General features: G+C 26.7%; 1 protein-coding gene and 1 long non-coding RNA gene across 4 annotated transcripts in view; both read right to left on the reverse strand.

The window, feature by feature from the left end:
• Positions 1-668, reverse strand: part of LOC139426959 (uncharacterized) — a 418,699-nt gene extending 418,031 nt beyond the window's left edge. Inside the window, exon 1 of the long non-coding RNA XR_015432575.1 lies at positions 474-668. This is a non-coding gene — a long non-coding RNA (uncharacterized LOC139426959). The remainder of the gene's footprint in view (positions 1-473) is intronic.
• An 8,331-nt stretch (positions 669-8,999) lies between these two features.
• LOC107439755 (uncharacterized) lies at positions 9,000-18,162 on the reverse strand. 3 transcript variants are annotated; one of them, XM_043044334.2, is made up of 5 exons: positions 18,032-18,162; positions 16,641-16,750; positions 15,577-15,651; positions 14,028-14,072; positions 9,000-9,305 (listed from the first exon to the last, which is right to left on the reverse strand). In XM_043044334.2, exons 2-5 carry the CDS (start codon positions 16,720-16,722, stop codon positions 9,139-9,141), a joined length of 369 nt encoding a protein of 122 aa, XP_042900268.1. In that variant the 5' UTR covers positions 16,723-16,750; positions 18,032-18,162; the 3' UTR covers positions 9,000-9,138. The 3 variants fall into 3 exon arrangements, with proteins under 3 accessions (XP_042900268.1, XP_042900267.1, XP_042900269.1); XM_043044333.2 differs by having other exon boundaries at positions 16,641-16,731; positions 18,032-18,129; XM_043044335.2 differs by lacking the exon at positions 14,028-14,072 and having other exon boundaries at positions 16,641-16,731; positions 18,032-18,129.
• Positions 18,163-21,047: the final 2,885 nt, after the last annotated feature.

Below are 21,047 nucleotides of genomic sequence, written 5' to 3' on the forward strand. Positions count from 1 at the left end.
TTAACAAATGAACCTACTCAGCATAATATCCATTTCTTATATCAAATCAATAATTCAAAAAATGAAAAAAAAAATTTTTTTGTTTAAATGTTAGCCATGGCTGAAATCTGATATAAAATACAAGATCAAAGGAAGCGAAAACCTTTAACTATTTTTAAACATGCCTTAAACCAAAGTTAATACGCACCAAAGTAAAAAAAAAAAAAATATTCAGCATCACAATTTATTTGTTTTGTGTTTATTGCGCAGATACCAATTTTATAACACAAACCACTAATTCTGAAATAGAGAAAGATTTTGCTTATCTCAAACGGATTTTTCAATCCTGGAGAGATGAACTTTTTAAAACTATTAGTATAAACAAATACATTACAATTTGTAACCAAAATAACTATAATTTTTAGATTCGAAATGAGAATAATAGGAAGAAGATAAGAGTAGAAGAGAGAACTAACAAATATAAAAGTACTTACAATTTTAGCTTTCCATGCTGAATTACTTGATTCCGATTGGTTAGAAGATTTGAAAAACACAATAAAAAATTAAATTCCATTTTAATGTTCGTGTAAGTCACGAAAAGGAAAGATCTCTAGCAACTTGAACAAAATGAGAACAACCTGTTGCATTCGACTCCTCCCTAGAGCAACAGTTGGCCGCAGCTTACAAGTTTGTACAACTACATTATCGCCATCTATCTGTGAAATAAAGAACTTTTATTCTTAAAAGATTATATAAACAGAACGAGTGAATGATTGACATATATTATTTTTATTCATAGCCAAGATCTGATAATAAAAAATTGAATTAGTAGAAATAGTCTTTAGTTAGTTTAAATTTAGAAAAGATTAAATGAAAATTCGGGTGCCTTTTTCAATTTCCATCGCTTTCTTCAGTGTTAAATGCAATTTGAGTTACTTAGAATCTAATTATTTATAATTTTCTTAATCAAGACTTTTTCAGGTATTTTTTAATGGAACTTATAAATACAGGAAAGGCTATTCATCTATCTAAAGCCATTTTAACATTTGCTTATGCATTGCATAACGCTCAATATACAACGTGTATAACGTTATAACCAAACCATATCTGTATTGTTAAACATCTAAGTGCCCATTCCTCGTATAGCGAAGTTCTTGATATTTTTAGAAATTCAAAACTAAAACAATCAGAACTTGCAAAACTGAGACATTTGTAAAATAGCTAAAGCAATTATACACAGCAGACTAATTACTAAAACATTCGAATAACATTTACTATAACTAAAATAATTTAAAAGGAAATTTTATTTTCAAAAGTTCTAAATTATACGATTCTTCAGAAAAATTATTTAATGCAAAACAAAATATTCTGATATAATGATAATTTTTAAATACCATATTCTGATATTAATTCACTTGCTTATATTTTGGGAGTTTAATATACAGTATTTCTCTCTGTCTTTTTAATAGAACACTTTTAATTATTTTTGCAATCTTTTTTCATTTATTGGGCATAAAAGATAAATTGATAGAGGAAAAATGTCAAATGTCCCTTACACAATTTATCAAATATATCTAAAATAACAGAAGGTACGTAAAGTAATATAAATGTCATAAATTAAAGTTAAGAAAATATTTTATCTATTTTAACTTATTTTTAAATTCCTTTTTTATTTAAATTGCCTTATCGAAGTTTAAGAAAAATATTTGGAAAAACTTTTAGGTCACGTATAAATAAAAATATTAAATTGAAACTATGGCTTAAAATTAAATTATAATAAATATTTATTAATATAACTAGCTTTTGGAAAATATAATTAATTTAATTATTCAATAAATTTCGAAATTTTCGTTACCAAAACACATTCTTCACACGCTTGTAAATATTCTATAAAAAAATCTAAAAAAAACTCAATATTTATGTTTCTATGTTTCGGTTTTATAGCCAAACTCGAATGCCTCTTTTGATTTTGTTCATTAAAATCGAATATGCGGGGAACTAATCTTTTTAGCCATAACTCTTATCGTGTAGCCATATGCAGGGTGTGCAGAAAAATAAATGGACTACGCAGAATTACTTTTTTAATAATTATAACAAATTTTAATATTGTGCATTTTGTTTTATTTTAATTTTTGCATTTTATTTCATTTTATTTTAATTTATTTTGTATTCTAAATATTTTTATTTCATTTTATTTTTATTTTATTTCACAATTGATCTAAAAATATCTGAATTTTGAGACTTGCAAATTTTTACATCGATTTCCACGTTGTTTACTGTAATATTCGTAAGCCTCGCACTTGCATTGCGTTGCTGTTTGTTATGCAATGTAAAATGTTGAAAGAAACTGAATCAATAGTACAATAGTTTGAAAAAAATGCAGAATGTAAAAAACGATATTGCAGGTTTAGATTTTAATAAATTTTACTTTAATTTGTTACTGATACAATGCGTAATTGAAAGTTTAAAATTTCAAAGATTCAGTGAAATATATAGTGATTACGTTGTACGTACATAGCTAATTAGTTTTTTAAACGCGATTTTTCATACATCATTGTCTAAAACCTTTTTCGCATCCTAATTAGTAACTTTAAAAAATATTCCATTTACAAAGAATTTATCTATTACATTTTTAATATTAAAAAAAAGCATAATTTTGGTTAGTAAAACCAAAATATGCAGTTTTGTTTAATAAATACCAAAATATTAGAATACGAAACTATATTTCACTATAAATGGTGCAACACCCACACAGCTCCAATATTCGTTTAAATTTTATTTTTATGGTGTAGAGCCTATGCTAGTTGAAAATGGTTACAAAACCGTATGGTTTTGCATTCACGGTTTTATAAGCTTACTAGTTGGTTTTTAAGACTTTCTTAACCTTACTAGCATAGTGACAAATGCGGACTTTTTGATGGAACTAACCCGCATTTGCACCACATGGAAACTACAAACTATATTTCATTATAAATGGTGCAACACCCACACAGCTCCAATGTTCGTTCAAATTTTATTTTTATGGTGTAGAACCTATGCTAGCTGAAAATGGCTACAAAACCGTATGGTTTTGTATTCACGGTTTTATAAGCTTACTAGTTGGTTTTTAAGGCTTTCTTAACCTTACTAGCATAGTGACAAATGCGGACTTTTTGATGGAACTAACCCGCATTTGCACCACATGGAAAGAAAAACCATGAAGACATCTAACGGTATGCCCGAAAGTGAGGGTATTATAACCTTTAATCCGTCTGCCACTGAGGATATTTTTATGTCAGTACTGTGGTCGGTGCAAGCTGGAAGCAAAATTCGAATCGACCAGTTAACGCTGGAATCAAGACTGGGTCACCTGATTGGGAGGCGAATACTCTATATCCTGAGCCATTCCGGCTCACGTGTTAAATATTTTATTTTATTTCACAACCGGTGTTGAGCAGATGACCCAATCCTAAGTTTACGGCTATCGATGTTCAACTCCATAGCCTTGAAATATTTAACTCAACCCAGAAGACAAGGGAACTAATGGAACAAGCATTGCGACAAACTTGCCTTCATTTCCGACTTTTTTTATTAGAACTGACTCAAATTTGCGTTACATGGGGAGGAAAACCACTAAAATCTCCCAAGTTTATCCCGATGGCAAGGGGATAATCCGCCAACCGCTGAGGATGTTTCACGTCAGCACTGTGGTAGGTGTGAGTTGGAAGACCTGTTAATTACTGTAAAATTAATTAAATTTGTAAGTGGATCTCAATTTGAGTGTGAGTCTCAAGCAATTTACACACTCGGTCATTCTGAAGGGAATAAACAACAAAACACCTATAAATATCAATAAACAAAACTATGCGAAATTTACGTGTTCTGGAGAGAGAAAGAGCTCCCTCTTATTATAACGATACGAAGAGAAAACTATGATACTGTCAGATAACTAAAAGTACGCAGCCAAACGAAACCCTTTGCTTGGGCTTTCTCAACAAAATGTATTTTAAATATATAATAAACAATTATACAAGATTAAATAGCTTAGCACCTTGTTCGCTGCCGCTGACCAACCCCGATGGATGCTTCGCAATAATTGTTTTCTCTTGGCAGAAAACAGATTTTTTTACAAAAATTTAAATTGTTCTCTTAACATAGATATACTAAAAAGAATCACACTAGTGCCTCCACTTCTCACGGTCAAATATTAACATTATAAATATTTAGATCTATCGGTGAACAGAAATAATTTTTCTAAGAAATCATTTTTTAAAATAACGTTTACTTTGTTATAACATTATATAAAATTGTTTTGTTCTAACTAATTTGGTGAATTCACAACCGCAATTTAATATTTTCGATTACAAAACGGGTGAATATATTAAATACTATTTTTGCTTGCATCACATTGTGCATGAAGCAGATCATTAAGCTCTAAATTATTTAACGAAATCTCTAAGACGGAAATTTATAAAATTATATTAATATATTTGAACAAATAATAATAATGTGTATAGGACCTTCGGTCCTATACACTATATATACACGCGACGCGATTTATCAAGGTCCTATATAGTGTCATGTTGATTCATTATTGATTTATTTTCCATGTTCATAACATGCCAACCAATCAAATAAGAATTATAAAGCGGATTTTAAGCACCTTTAGAATGGTTAACATTTTACACATTTCGTTATGATTAGACACCTTTTTAAATAACTTTCTTGAAAGGTAGCGCAGAATTTTTGTAACAATAATAATAATAATAAAAATACAAAAAATTCAAACAAAACAAAAATTCAAACAAAAAACAAAAAAAAAACAATAAAAAAAAACAATAAAAAAAAAATTCATACTTAAATCAAAAACATAATAATTGCAGTACAGAAAAATACCTTTAAATTAGGGATACAAAAATAATTTTATGCTCATAACAACCAAAACAAAAAGAAAATAAAAGAGGGAAAACTGGATCCTACAACGTGATTTTCCGCCAATAAAAATACCCCGACAACAATGGAAAACTTCGCCATCACCATTAGATTTTTATGAATTGCTTGATACGTCATTGTAATAAAAACGCAATACAGTGGCATATTTAAAATAAGTGTAATAAATAGATTACATAACAATGTGCAATTTTTTCCTGAAAAATGCAATCTAATTAATTATAAGTAAAGCAAATAGATTAATAATATACATTTTGTTTCCTTAGAAAATTAGAAGTCTTAAAATAAAAAAAATCAATAAAATTGTACATTTAAAATAATTATAATAAATAGATTACATAATTATAATAATTTTTTAATAAGAAAATCGATCTACATATAATATATATATTAAGTTTATAACGTAATAATAATGAATTTTTTCCTAGTAAAATCAGTAGTCTAAGAAATTAACGAAAAGCTCAACGAAATTGCATCTTTAAAGTAAGTCAAATAAGCAGATGATAAATATGTTATTACAAACAAGCAGCTTTGTTTTACTTATAAAAGAACAAACATTAGAACTGCATTTTCAGCATGAAAAAAAGAATTAGAAACTGTATATATTTAATAAAATAAAACAAGTTTTAAGCGAAAATATTATGAATTTGCATCAAAATTCATTATTTTTGAACAATAAAATTATAAAAAATATGAATCTATCTAAAAACCCAATTATGCAGTATCAAAATATAAAATCTCTAAAATAAATTCATTTCAAACGAGCAGGAAAGAAAGATATTAGGCTTGTTATTTCATATTTAATACTTCTTATTCATAAAAAATTCATTTAAAGATGGTCTTGCATCAAAAATATTAAACTCTCTGATGCTGTACTCGGCTTAAAATTGGCTGCATCAAAACAAGGTCTATCATTTTATATACTACCTCTTACTAGACTACACATCATAAAGAAAAAGAATTTCAGTAAAAGAAGTATACTTACTGATAAAGAATGTTACGATATAAAATGTTTCATCCAAGGCTGCCAGTTTCAATGCAAAACAATTTTTCTTTTTTTTTTTCTTCCTTTTTTCTGATATTTTTATTTTTGAATTTCCTAAATCTGATATTTCAATTACTCCATCGATCTTAAAACTTTGACTCGAGGGATAAGAAAAAAAAGTTCTACTGATCATTTTCTTTTTATATCGTTTTAACTCTCCTAGTCGTTGCCAACACAAAGTAAAGAATTTTGCGACAACAGACGATAAAGAGCGGCTTCCATGTTTATTTTTGAGGTTAAGTTAAAAGAAGTGTAGTTTCTTGTGTGTTCAAAGAATTGTGCGTTCAATAAAGTGCAACAATTGGTTTGTCTACAAAACCAAGAAAACCTGAAATATCCGAAAGGAAATTTTTCTTAGTTACTTTTACAGGTTTAGTTTTTTTATTATTTTCTATCGAAAAAGAAACTTCAAAGGAATTTATTTGAAATAGTACCTGCTACCATTATGCCTAGTTTTATTATAGTCACACTTTTTTAATGCTATTATGTCCGAATATTAAATTATACGAATATTTAACAAACTCAAATTCTACTGAAGACATGTTAAAAATGAGGTTTTAAACTTTATACTCGCAAAAAGTTAAACACAAACTAGTTAACAACTTTTTTATTTCAATAAAATTTCCTATTTTTACTATTGAAAAGAGTATCAAATAGCGAGAGAATTAATGCAATATTCTTTATGCAAGTAATTTTATATTGTTCAATTTTCAAAAGAAGCGTTTGTTTGTTTGTTTTTCCGCTATTAACTAAAAAAATTGTTTTGTTTTTTAATAACATGCATTATATTAAAAACTATTTAATTAAATTTTACACTAGATCTATTTTGACCTAAACCATGAAATAACTTGGAAAGTATATTGATTTTTGTTTTTAATGCCTAATCTAATCTAATGAGATATTACATCTGTTCTGAAGGAAATATATATATATATATATATATATATATATATATATATATATATATATATATATATATATATATATATATATATATATATATATATATATATATCTGTGTGTGCGTGCGTGCGTGCGTGCGCGTGTGTGTGTGCGTGTGCGTGTGTGTGTTTATTGCTATTATTACATATACGTTTTATCTTAATTTTGCTTTATTTTAGTGATCATATTTAATGCAGCTTTAGCACTTAATATTATTTACTATATTAACTTACTTTCGTTTTCATTTTGCTTCGTTTTTTTTAATTCGTTTTCCCAATTTCGCATGTTTTGGGCGTTGCACTTCGAGCCTACTTTTATGAATTAAAACAGTAATAATAATTTAGCTCCTGTAAAAATCTTCCTTTTTTAAATAATTGTTCATTTTCTAAAATCATTTAAATTTTATAATTATATAAATATTAATCATATTAATTATAAACTTTAAATTATCCAGTATAATATTATTATTTTGTGGTCATCCATTTTCGGGCCAATCTAAGGTAACTAAACGCGCTTCAGTACTGCATTAAGAACGTGTTGTAAAAGATCACTCTATTTAAGCTTTTGTTTTCATATCATGTAATCAGGCAATCTTATGAAAAAAAATTTTTAAATAATTCTTGAAAGATTGCGATACGCGTAAATTCATTTGAATTCGCTCTTCGTTTTAAAGATTTCATTTTGTGTTTTGTTCTGTATTTTCTTGACATTTTATTTTCTGTTTTTTGCTTGATATGTTTCCTTTCGTATATATTTTTTACTTAATGTGTTTTATTTTCGTTTCAATTTTTTGTGTGCTCCTCACATTAATGTATTGATATATTTATTTTTCTGTATTGATACAATATTAGAAAGCACTCCTTTTTGCGGATATAATCATGTGAGCTGATGAAAAGATTACATCTTTTAATGTCTATTAGTGCATACTCGAATGATTACTATATTTATGTGTCCTTTATACGGAATGAATGGAATATTGCGAAACGAATTACAGGGTAACAGGAAACAACTTGGACAAAGTTAAAAGAAAATATTTTTAATTACTTCAAAAACTTTACAAAAAAAAATATGTTCAGTATTGATTCAAGTTCCAATTTTACCACATGAATGAAAGTTAGTTGCGTTATCTGGTATTCCTAACTGAAGTTGGTAATGTTTTCTAGTTTTTCTTTAAATATGCAAGGAAAGATACGATGTGAAATTTCTCATTTGCGGTAGTTGCCTAAACAGTATGTTTCTCACACAAAAGTTTTCAAAACCTCTTCGGTTATACAATGAGGGGAAAAATGTGGTCAAAATTACCAGAATATGGTAAAATTTACCATGTTTCTGGCTCTAGAGCTAGACCAAAAAGCTCAATTGTTTTTACCAAAGAGCTTTGTTTATGATTTTGGTATAATTAGCAAGAAAATATAGTTTAATAACATGCGAAAAAATTTGGTAAATGTGGCGTAGTTTGGTGATTTATTATAATGCCCTAGCTCATGGCATAAAAACCATTTATTTACTTAAATTTTCTTTTCAGTTTTGTATTTTTCACTAAATGTTTAGAAATAAAAACTGTAATTTTAAATCCCAGAATTTCTGATGAACCGTTACCATATGAAAATTAACCAAATGAATGGTTTAAATTCCGCATATTTTGGTTTTTATTATCAGAATTTAGGTTTTTTTTTTACCAGAAATGTCCTTACAATAGAGAACAGCAATTTAATCAATTTTTGTTCTTTATTTGATAAAAAAAATGAATATTAGCAGAGCTTAGTACATTTTCTTTAAAAATATATCAATTATCTTCTTAAAAAGCAATTAAAATCTTCCATCAAATATCATTTTTATTAATATTTTCCATGTCTGAGTTTGTAAGACCACAAATTGTTTTGAAACATCGATACGCGCGAGTAGCGTATGAACCTAGTAACTTTTTTCATTTGAGTTGCTACGATGTAAAAAAATGCCATTTCCTTTTTATGCCATTTCAATATTTCAAATGTTATTGAATGTTAACATCATTAATAAGTTTGAAACATTAATAAAAGTAATCAAAATTGTACTAAATAAAAATATCCAACTCAATGAAATTTATGAAAATCAATCCAAACCATTAAAATTAAAAGTTCTTATTTATTTTTGTTACTCTAAAGTGTACAAAACAGGAAAAACAATTGCCAGAATCGAGGTGTCCATAGCGAAGGTCTTTTTCGAACAAATAATTCTTCCGCATCTGATGACAGAGAAAATCTTCAGGAATCCAAAGCGACGCTATTGAATAAAAATCTCTCTTTGTATTTCCTGAAACAGCTGGCTAAGCAAGATAGATGGGTCTCTTTGCAATGCATAAAAATGTTTTTGCTTTCAGCCTGACGCAAGCAATCTTTGAATAGCATCATGCATTTTTCCAAAGAGCAACCTGAAGAGAAAAAAAAAGATAAACATGGGGCTATTTTTTTTTCCGTCAGAGAAAAATATTTCTCTCCATTTAATGTTTTATAAAAGCAATTTATTTTTAAATGTAACTAAATTTTTTGATGCCACATAATTGTTCAATTAAAAACGAAATTTTCAACGTCTAAATAAGCTCTTATTATAGAAAAAATAGGACAGTGGCAAATACCGTGTGGTTGTTATGTGGTAATAATTTTAGACATTGTATTTACACAATTTTTCAGATATTAAAGAGTTGCTCCACTATAATATTTTTTTAAGAAATAATATCTTCCTTCGTTAACGTGCGTCTTAAGACTTTTAAGTGATGAGCCTTAAGATTTGGATTATTTACAAAAGTGCGTACACTCTAAGAAATTCCGGATCAAAATACTGGTACCCTGAGTTCAGCATCTGTGAATTCTATTTTATCGCAAAATTTTATAATTTTTGCAGTAACATTTATTCAATTACAATAATTAAGTTATTTCACAGTATTGTAAAAGTTACGATATAATAGATTTTTTGCCGGTATCTTTTGCCGTAATTTGATCTGAAATTTATTGCAATGAAGGATTATTTCATTTTATTGATATTGTTTTTGTTGTAAACAAATTTCCTACTTTGAGAAAATCTGTATGTTAAGAGAACTCCTATGCATTTCTATTCGCATATATAATCGAAATTTTTTTTTATCCTTACTTAAAGTTGCAGTGCTGTTGGTTTGGCCCTACAGCTTTCAGAAAAAGCTAGATATCCATCATTTAATTTCACATTGATTCAGAAACAATTATTTTCGGCTATTCACTAGTCTCATAATAAAATACTTATTTCAGAATTTTTATTTTTTTTTTAATTGTTTAATTGAATTAGTTCTAAAAGCATGCTGGCAACCTCAAAAAGTAGATTAAATAATCCTTTCGTTCGCATGTAAATATGCAAAAAATTATCAAGTGATATAGGGCAAAATAAGGAAATTTTAGCCATTGACCAATAGCCTTTTTTATAAAAATTAAAAATAATCAACTATTAAAAAAGCTGTTAATATTCATACTCTTAAGCATTTCTTTTGAAGCAATTTTCAAAGTATGATAAATATTAAAAATTTTATTTCTAAAATAAAATTTGAAAAATTTAAGAAGCAAGCGTACAATAGTTGAATTTTTAGGATATTATGAAATGTTTATATTTCTATATATATTTAAAAAAATAACAACATGCTCGATGAGATGCATTTTCGATGAAGAAAGTGGCAATCGCTTAGCAACAAATTGTAATCTTCATTTTTATATTCAGTCATTCTGCGACCGTTGGAGATTGTTAATTTTACCCTACTGTAAAAATTCCACATCAAATTGCAGTATAAAGTTTCAGCACTTTGGGTGCTTCATACGTAAAAATATCCCAGTAAAATTCCTTTTTACCACAAATTATTAAACAGATAATTTTTATAATAATATTTATCTAAATAGAGTGACTCAATGATTTTATTGAAATTGTTACTGTAAAATCAACGTATATCAGATCGCTACCAAAAATCGCTATGAGTTTATACAGAATAATAATAGAAAGTAAGATTCTGTTTTTTTTTTCCTTCTATTTTGATACTATCCGACCACCAGTACTCTTATTAAATAATAAATTTCAAGCTACCTGACATTAAACAAACAGCAATTCATATTTTAAAGTTCAAAACTTTTGCTCTTTAACAAATCCTCATTGTGTATTAATATCACAGAGAAGCAAATTTTTTGTTCCAATTCTACAAATACTTGATCTAACCTATTTCTGATGTGGGAATTTCAAATCGGAAATTAGTTTTGCCAATTCTACGGATTTTTTAATGACATTTTAGTCTATTTTTTGTCGAAATGTACAAGTTTTAAAGCGTTATAAATATCAGGGAATGCTTTAATGTTGCTACATACTTCTAAAACAGTTAAGACACATCATCGTTATCAAAATGGCATAAGAACCGATGCTCTGGAAATGTCATCGTACGTGGCTAGAGTCCCTTCCCTATTACAGTCTGATCTGAACTGCACGAAGAAACAGTTCAATAACATTTTAGCGTCCCTAGAAGCGTATGACGACATTTCCAGGTAGATTCTTATGCCATTTTAATCCTGATGCTGTGATCTAACTTCTCTAGAAGTATGTAGCACCATTAAGCGACTTCCTGCTACATAACATGTTTAAAATTGCATCATTTTTTTAAAAAAAAACTGCAGCTTGGAGAGAGAAACCGAGTATAGATTTGAAAGTATCTAAGATCTGATAAAAAAAAATCTCATGAAACAGAAAACCAAAGGAAATTAGTTCTCTATTGTAATTTACCTATGAAAAACGAGATTGGAAATATAATTGGTACTTATTGCGTTAAAGGAATTTTGATAAACAATTCACTAAGACAAATTTATCAGCATGCAATAATTATCAAACTTTTGACAACTGATTGTTCTCACGAGAGGTCGCCACTAAGCATTCTTTTCATCAAGGTCTTCTTTAAATTTATAAATGATATTGATAAATTCAAACGGAAAACAATGTCTTTTAGCTAATTTTTGTAAAAATGCATTTAAAAAAATTTATTTTTTAATAATATTGTTTAAAATACAACTCATAGAAAAACAAAATGTAATGTTGTTTTAAAATGTGAATGCCTCGCATCGAAATTAATCGAATCTTTTAATTCCTGTTTATAAATACATTTTATTTGCTTAGATACTCTAAAAATTCTATTTCTACTCAAGAGTGTAAAAAAAAACAGATATTCAGTAAATGAAATTTAAATCATTACAAAAGATATAGTTACGTCTCTGCCAATGAAGAAGATTCAGTTTTTTGCCTTTTAAAATTGTTTGCTTGACATTTTTACTTCATATTATTCAGTAAATGAAATTTAAATTTAATTTTAATGAAATTTAAAGTAAATGAAATTTAAATCATTCATCAACAGTTGCAAAAGTTATAGTTACGTCTCTGCCAATGAAGAAGATTCAGCTTTTTGCCTTTTAAAATTGTTTGTTTGCTTGACATTTTTACTTCATATAATTGTATTTTTAAAAAAAAACTTTTTTAACATCAAATGTAACGTTAGCATGCCTATGAGTAGTTTTTTTTATTAATGTACTTAAACAGTTACATACTTAATATACTTAAACAGTTACATACTTAATATACTTAAACAGTTACATTCTTAATATACTTAAACAGTTACATACTTAATATACTTAACCAGTTACATACTTAATATACTTAAGCAGTTACATACTTAATATACTTAAACAGTTATATTCTAATTCTTGTAGTTAATATTTTGCACTTAATGAGTTCTATTGAATTATTGCATTCTGCAATATTTACCGTAAATCATTTTTTCTTAAACTAATGCCTGAATTGACTGGTCACTTTATTAAAAGTCGTAATTTGCAAAGTTAAGTGCAATATAAAAGTTTATTTAAAAAATAGTGCATATGTACGCAAATAACTTACAAATAAATAATTGTAATAAGAATCATTGAAAAGTAGCTGATAATATTCATAACATGTATGAATCTATACAATATAAAATATATACAATAATATATAAGAGAATAAAAGGCAAACAAAGAACAGAAACCAAGTGTGTTAATAAAAAGCACCATAAGAAAATATTTTGAAGATATATTTTAACCTATAGACGGTTCTGCACGTCTCCCTAATTTAATAGATTTTCTAATTCGATAATCGATAATCTAATTTGATAATCGATTCATTTAAGATATTTTCTATGATCTTTAAATAATCAAAATTATAAAGTATTAAAATATCATCAATGAGGCAAATCTATTAAAAAATCTATTAATTTTTCATCTATAATTTTTTAACTCTTTAAAATTTAAATATGGAAACTTCTTCAAAACAATAACATTAAAAATAATTTTAATAAAAGAAAATTAGACAAAAAAAAAACATTTTATCACTTTAAATCATGTTTTTCATTCAACTTTACCATCTTGAAATGTCATTAGTAAAAGAAAATAGGGACATTAAAGATCTTCCACTTCAATAATATAAGTAGATATATTATAACATATAATTATTAAATAATCGATATAGATTACATGATTAAAAACTTCATTTGCTTCAAAAATATACAAATTAGAAATAGCAATCGATATGCTACAAGCGCTCAAAATTAGGGGCCCGTTTTCAAGACTTACCAGACATGAATGAGAAGAAGCAAAAGTGATTTGAATTATAAAACCTAAAGTTACTAATGAACAATAGAAAAATAAGGATGAGAAACAAAGAGAGCAAGAAAAGTAACAGATGGGCAAATCAAAATAAAATGCTTCATTTGTTCTTATTTCCATCTTTTTCTTTTCTCACGGCTACTGTGGTTTTTCTAGTTTTGTTTCTCACCTTTTTTTCTCCATTTTTTGGTTGGCAACTTCACATTTTATATTTAAAATTACATTAATCTCTTTTCAATTACGTCTGGCAAATTTTGAAAAATAGCGCCTGTTTTTGAGTGCTTGGAGCAGGTTGACTGTTATTTCCAATTAGTATATTTTTAAAGGGAATGAAGTTAATCAAGTTATATATTACAGCTTCAGTTTATTGGTATTATTTATTTAACTGATATAGAATTAACGAACCATTAAATCAGGACTACTTAATAAGAGGATTGAATATGATTAATATTAAATTAATTTATGCTTACCGTTTGAGAATTCCTCCTCGTGAATGGATTTTTTAGTCCACCATGCTTTGAAAGAGAAATATAATTACCTTTTTGTTTAAAAGAAAATTATTGAAACTCGCTCTAACATTAGTAATTAATTTTCAAACTGGATATAACAGTTATTTACTTATTTTTAACAAATTCCTTTTACATAAAAGCTTTTTTTTCTTCATATAATATAAACTAAAGGTAATTAAATATATGGGATACGATGATATATTTTTTAGTATTATTAGTAATGTCATTATATTATCTTTTATTATTAACAATGCTATTAGTGTAATAATTGTATTAATAATAAAGTAACATCGAAACTTCATTTTGAAATTATAAAATTGTAAGTTTGAATTCATTTTTGTTGTAAAGGAAATTACTAAAACTATTACTCTTCTCATAAAGTAAACTAACAAAATAAAATGTATGGGATACGTTGAAATAGTTTCAGTGTCCGTATTAATGTCGTTATATCTTTTATTAGTAGAAGTGTTATTATTGTAATAATAATATTAATAATAAGCTAACATCGAAACATCATTATTCAATTGTAATTTTACATTCATTTTTGCTGTAAAGAAAATAACTATAAACTGGCTCTAATTTTAATAAATGACTAATAATTCGATTTTATCAGTTATATCCTTTTTGTAAACAATTCCACTTTCACGTAAGTTATTAATTTTCTTTTAACGAAAACTAACGGAATGAAATACATGGGAAATGTTAAAATATTTTTAGTGCTCTTAGTAATGTCGTTAGATTATCTTTTATTTGTATAAATGCTATTAGTGTAATAATAATATTAATAATAAGGTAACTTCAAAACTTCATTTTGTAGTTATAATATTCTAATTTTAAACTCATTTTTTGTAAAGAAAATTATTAAAACTCTCTCAGGTTTTCATAAATAATTAATAATTTGAGTATATTAGTTCTATCCTTATTGTTAACGAATTCCACTTTCATGCAAGCACTTTTCTTTTGTAAACTAACAGGATAAAATATATGGGATGCGTTAAAATATTTTTAGTGCTCTTTATAATATCGTTACATTATCTTTTATTAGTAGAAATATTGTTGGTGCAATAATAATATGGTAATGTCAAAACTTCAGTTTGTAATTATAATATTGTTATTTGTGACTTATTTTTATTGCAAATAAAATTGCTGAGACTGGGATCTAATTCTAATTAATTCTAAGTAAAATTATGAAATCTAATTTGATCCTACGCTGACATGTTTTAAAATCTTTTATTTAATTAAACTAAACACAATATTATGATAATACTGGATTCAATCAGTTGCAAATATTTCTTTAAAAAAACATAAACAACAAAATAATGATAATTATAATTTCTTAAGATAAACAGCCATTTTCTTTAAAAAAGAGTTTTGAAGAAAATTTTTAATAATATATATATATATAAAATTGAAATTCAAGGTTTTTGTATGCAGAAATTCCAACGAGTTTCGAGTCCCAGTTATATTTATGAAGAAGCTTTTAATAAGAAAAACAAGCAATAATACTTACTGCCGTCATTTCTTTTTTCATTACCATCATCCCATTTTGGAGATGAACCAACCCCAAAAGAATCTTCATTATATTCTGAAAGAAAAATTAATTCAGGATTTGGAATGTTTTGTTAGAATATTTTGTATATTTAACACTGATTCTAAAATATAAATTTCAGGTACTTTTAAGTTTTGCATATTTATGATGTAATTTTATAAGCGATATATTTATTGCTATAATATACTACGGCACTATTTAGTAACAATCTGTTTTAGTTAGACACGCTACTCTTTGCCCACTTACTTAATTATCCTACTTCGTGCCCAGTGGCCCAGAAAGCCCTTATCTTCTTTCACCAGATCACTCGGTCTTTTGCGCAAGATCTGGCCTCGGACCAGTTCGTCCCTCCCGCCTTTCTTCTTTCCTCTTCCACCTTTCTTCTCCATGTGAGCATGGGTCTGCCTCTTTTTCATTTGCCTTCTGATGCCCACGTTAAGCCTAGTTATGGTATTTTTGCAGTAGGCAATTTCAATACGTGATCTATACATTTCCATCTTTTTCTTTTCATACTGATGATGATTGGTCCTTGCCTGGGTTATTCCAGAGTTCTGAATTCGATAAGGTCTGAGATCCGAAATATTTTTAGAATATTTCTCAAGCATCGATTTTGCCACTATTTAGCTTTGTACTATGAAGTTTTGTTAGTTTCCTTGTTTCTGACCCATACAACAGTACGATCCTTACCATTGAATTAAAAATGTTAATTTTAGTCCTTATCATTAATTTATTTGATCTCCAAACTTTGTGAAGCAAAATTGTTCTTTTTAAATTCTTGCTCCCATTTCTGCATTTGTACATCCCTTCCTATCAACAATTGCACCAAGGTAAGAAAAATTTTTCAACATCTTCTGTTTTGCCACTTTCAATTTTAACTATACATTTAGTCTTGCTATTTATTCCTAAAGTCTGGGTTTATTTTTACTTTGTCTACTTAGTTTTACAAAAAAATTGCCTTCAAATATTTCAGAAACTGTAAAGGTATGGGAGGAGAAGATATTGATTATTGATGTTAATAAACTTACCTAACTCAGGTTGTTTCCATCCGTAAACGAGACAAATATTGAACAAACTAATACAAAACACTGCTGCATATAGACATAACATTGCTTCTTTCTGAAAGTGAAAAATTATTCTGAAAAAGAATATTTTTTTATTTACAATTTATTATAAAATCAGGTAAAAAGCATCAATTACTTTTTTTAAAAATATAATAATGTAAACATTATATTGCAGTTTTTATTGAATAATAATTATAATATATTGAATAATAATCTTTTAAAAATAATAAACATTTATTTTTCCATTATTCAATTTTAAATATGTTGTTAGAGCACTCTTTATGAACATATTTAAGTCAATAAAATTATATCAGGGTCCAAAATTTAAAAATAAAACGTTCCAAATGGTACCATGTCACCTTGAACAAAAAGAGAACATAAATACTTTAAAAAAAAGATTTTCAAAATAATAATATGATAGTAAATATATTCAGAAGTATTCTCCCAAAAGAACAAGTTAAAGTTCGCTAAATGAAAAAAAATATTAATTTTGCATAAATAAATATAACTTTAAACTAATATATTATATTATTAATATCTTAATATTTTGAAGTCTGTACTTTTGAAAACTAGCATGAAACCTTGCTTTGATACCTAAACTACAATTATTATTGCCTTTTGATCTTTGCTATTTTCATAACATCTATATATTGGAAACAAACCATTTCCATTTTTAATATTAAACTTGGATATTATGAATGTTTCTAATAATTTTTAATATTGTCTCGTAATATTTTGTTTCGAAATTTAATTTATATTTTTACTTTATAGGATAACCACTTAACGGATCATTATTAGGTAGTTTATAATGGTTATATAATAAAGGTTATTATAGAGGTTCATAAAAAATATTAAAAACTAGAAATGCAATAGCATTTTAAAACTTGTAATGGATTCTTCGGATCAAATTCTAGCATTTAAAAATGATAAATTTTTATTTTCATTTTATTTCATTTTGACCATGTTGTTAGAACATTCCTTATAATAAAACATGAATAAAGTTATACCAGAGTAAAAATTAAAATAAAATTTTCCAAAACTGTGACGCGTTCATTTGAATAAAAGGAGAACTTAAATACTTTTTTAAAAAAACTATTTTAACATAATAATATTGTAATAGATACATTCAAAAGCATTCTCCCAATAAGTTAAAGCTTGCGAAATTTAACAAAATATTGAGTTAGCATTAATAAACATAATTTTAAAACAATTTGTTTTGTTATTAATATCCTGAAGTCTGCACTTTGCATAAAACTTCTCCTCGATTATATTCCACCGTAAAATGATTAGTCCACAATTATTAATAACTCTTCAAATTTTCCTGAGACATTCTACAAAATGTAAATATACAATACCTAAACTATAATTATTATTGCCTATCGATCCTAGTTGTCTTCATCACATCTATATTTCGGAAACAACCCTTTCCAAAAAAGTTCCCAACCAGTTTTATATGGGAGATAGGTGATTGGAAGTAGGCGAAACAAACTTAAACATTTATAGGGGTTTCAGAACCGTTAGATTGGAGAGCAACACTATGGGCTTGCTTGTACACACCTGGGAATTTTCCATGAACCTTTGAGAAGATTTATTCACCACAATATAATAAGATTCGGTTGATCTTGTTTTGCGGAAAGGTTTAGACTTAAGCTGCTGATGATGAATCCATGATTTGTTGTTAATTCTCGTTTGCTGTTTGTTAGAATGAGAAGAACCTTAAAGCTTTGAAGAGTTCCTGCTAGTTTCAAAAGATTATGTGTTTTTTTTTTCCTCCTGTAAAAGGCGATAGAGTATTTTCCTAGTTTTTCAAAGTAAAAGACTTAATTTTTTATGCAATTATGAACTACTCAAGAACGTTTTCCTTAACAATGCGCAAAATTTTCAAATCCCTTTTTCCTAAAAAATGAGAAAATATTTTAAAAAATTTGGTAACTAACAAACGTTTATTAATTTGAAAAACAACAACAACTTGATTAAACAAAAAAAACTTAGGTATTTGTTTAAAAATGAAATATTTTTAATTTTTTTTTATATCACGTGAAAAGGAAAACCCTTCCGAAATTATTTTCTCAAGTTTCCCAAAAGAGGAAAGGTATGGCATGATACATTCCAAAGCGGAATAAAGGGATATAGTGAAACTAGGGAACAAGCATTTTACTGAATGAAGTAGTATTCCAGAGCATCAAGATGAGTCGATGTCACGCGGGTGGAAAATTTTTTTGTCCTATCAAAGTTTATTTATATTCAAGGTCCCAACAATACGTGGTGATAGATGACTTAGATAGCAATGTATGTAACATTAGTAATTTTTTCAGCTCGGTTTATCTTAAGCATTTCTGCATTTTTATACCCCATGTTATTTTAATCATTTTAATTCGAAAAATATTTTTGCATTTTATACTTTTATTTTGCAAGCCCTTTACCTACTCAATTTTTTTTTACTTTAAGTTTGAAACATTCGGTGCTTCTTTAGCTAAACCTTTCTACAGTTAAATCAACCCTTTCCGAACGCTCCTCTTTCTTTAATTCTTACATTGAACTAGTTGTAAAAGAATTTTTCTCCCCCGTTTGCTACAAACTTTAATATTTTTTCCAATTTTGGTTATAAAGTCGTATTCAGGTCTGATACTAAAATTAAATTTAATTGTCTAAGTGATCCTATGATTATTAATAATCTCTAAGGCATTCACAGAATACCTCACCGATGGCATTTGCCTTAATCTGCTTATTTCGGATACCATAGTTTTTTTTCTCGACAAAACGGCTTTCCTAGTTCTTTATTTTTATTTTATTTTCAATTTTTTGTTAGAAATGCTACGCTTCCTACTGTCAAATCTGTTTTTTTTTCTATCATTCTAGTATGGGCTTGAGAATGAAGGATTTGTTTCAAGCTCATGATACACGTCAATATTTTTTTTACCTTAATTACTTTTGAAACAAATGAAGTTTTTCCTTTGACAAATTCAGCTTTGAAAAATTTTTCTTACAGGATTACATTATTTTCTTTTGTCTAGTCTCATTAAATCATTACTATACAAGGAGAAACAAATTCTAGTAAAATTAACTAATGTAGTGCCTAGTAATGACATTTCTGGTAAAAAATAAATAAATAAATAAATAAAATTCTGTTAATAAAACAAAATATTCTTGTTAATAAACATTAGTATTTAAACCTGTCCTTTGCAAATGTTCCCGTTCATATGGTAACGGTTTACCGGAAATTCTTATAATCCAATAGATATAGTAAATAGTATCTATAATCTGGTTTCCTGGCATATCTTTTTTCCAAAATAAAATACCGTAAACCGGGGCGAGTCTACCCATTTTTTCAGTTTGTCAACTTTCAAGTGGTCAAACTTTTGTAAATATTAAAGAAAAAAGGCTTTTAATAGGTGTTTCGGAATCGCTATTTATCCCTCTTTAAAGCTGTGAAATCGATTTTAGAAAATATTAACAGTTACGCTGTTACTGTATATTTTTATAGAACTGCTGACAAATCTCTCGTATGGGGCGAGTCTACCCATTCTACTAAAATGAATGTTAACATTGTAAATAATCAAATTTTACTATTAAATTGTTATTTTAGTTACTATATAGGATATTTATGAAGTAAAATTCATAACTTTATTATATATTACATTTTTTTATTCATAAAATAACACCAATTGAGTATTTGATCGATTATCACATTTTGATCACAGTTTTGTTTTTATAATCCTTAACATTACAAAATAACATTTTTTTCTGATTATTGTTGATAAAAATAAATTAAAATTAATATAAATTTATAATTAAATAATTAATAAATAATAATAATTAAAGATTATTAACAAAATCGAAAGTCAAACATTGGGAATCATGAAAAATCCCTTTCCCATTCTTTTGGGAGGTAATAATAATTTATAAATAATAATTTATTTAACTTGCATTAAATAAAAAAAGTTAATTTTGCAATATAAAAATTGAAAAAATAGGTAAAATAAACATATTTTATATTTACATTTATATTTAACCTATAAATTTTCTTATTAATGATAAATTTATCAATGCAGAATTAAAATAATATACTCAAATTCATTTAAAATGACTTAATTTTAATATAAACAAAGTTCTAAATTATATTATTATACTTTATTAAAACTAAATACGAATGGGTAGACTCGCACCGCGAATTCTGGCTTTTTGTTTACAACAGCAAAACTTATATTCTTTTTGTTTTTTTCACATAAAATTAATGTAATCTTAGTCTTAGATAAGTTTATCACTTAACCAAAGTGAAAATAGTAATAATAATAATATATACTTACGGAGCACCAACTAAAAGTTTGCTGATTTTCAATACAAATCTCCCAAAAGACGTTTGAACAGGTC

Source organism: Parasteatoda tepidariorum, chromosome 3 (assembly GCF_982258835.1).
Source record: "Parasteatoda tepidariorum strain Cologne lab strain chromosome 3, Ptep-v5.0, whole genome shotgun sequence".
Classification (NCBI taxonomy): Eukaryota; Metazoa; Arthropoda; class Arachnida; order Araneae; family Theridiidae; genus Parasteatoda; species Parasteatoda tepidariorum.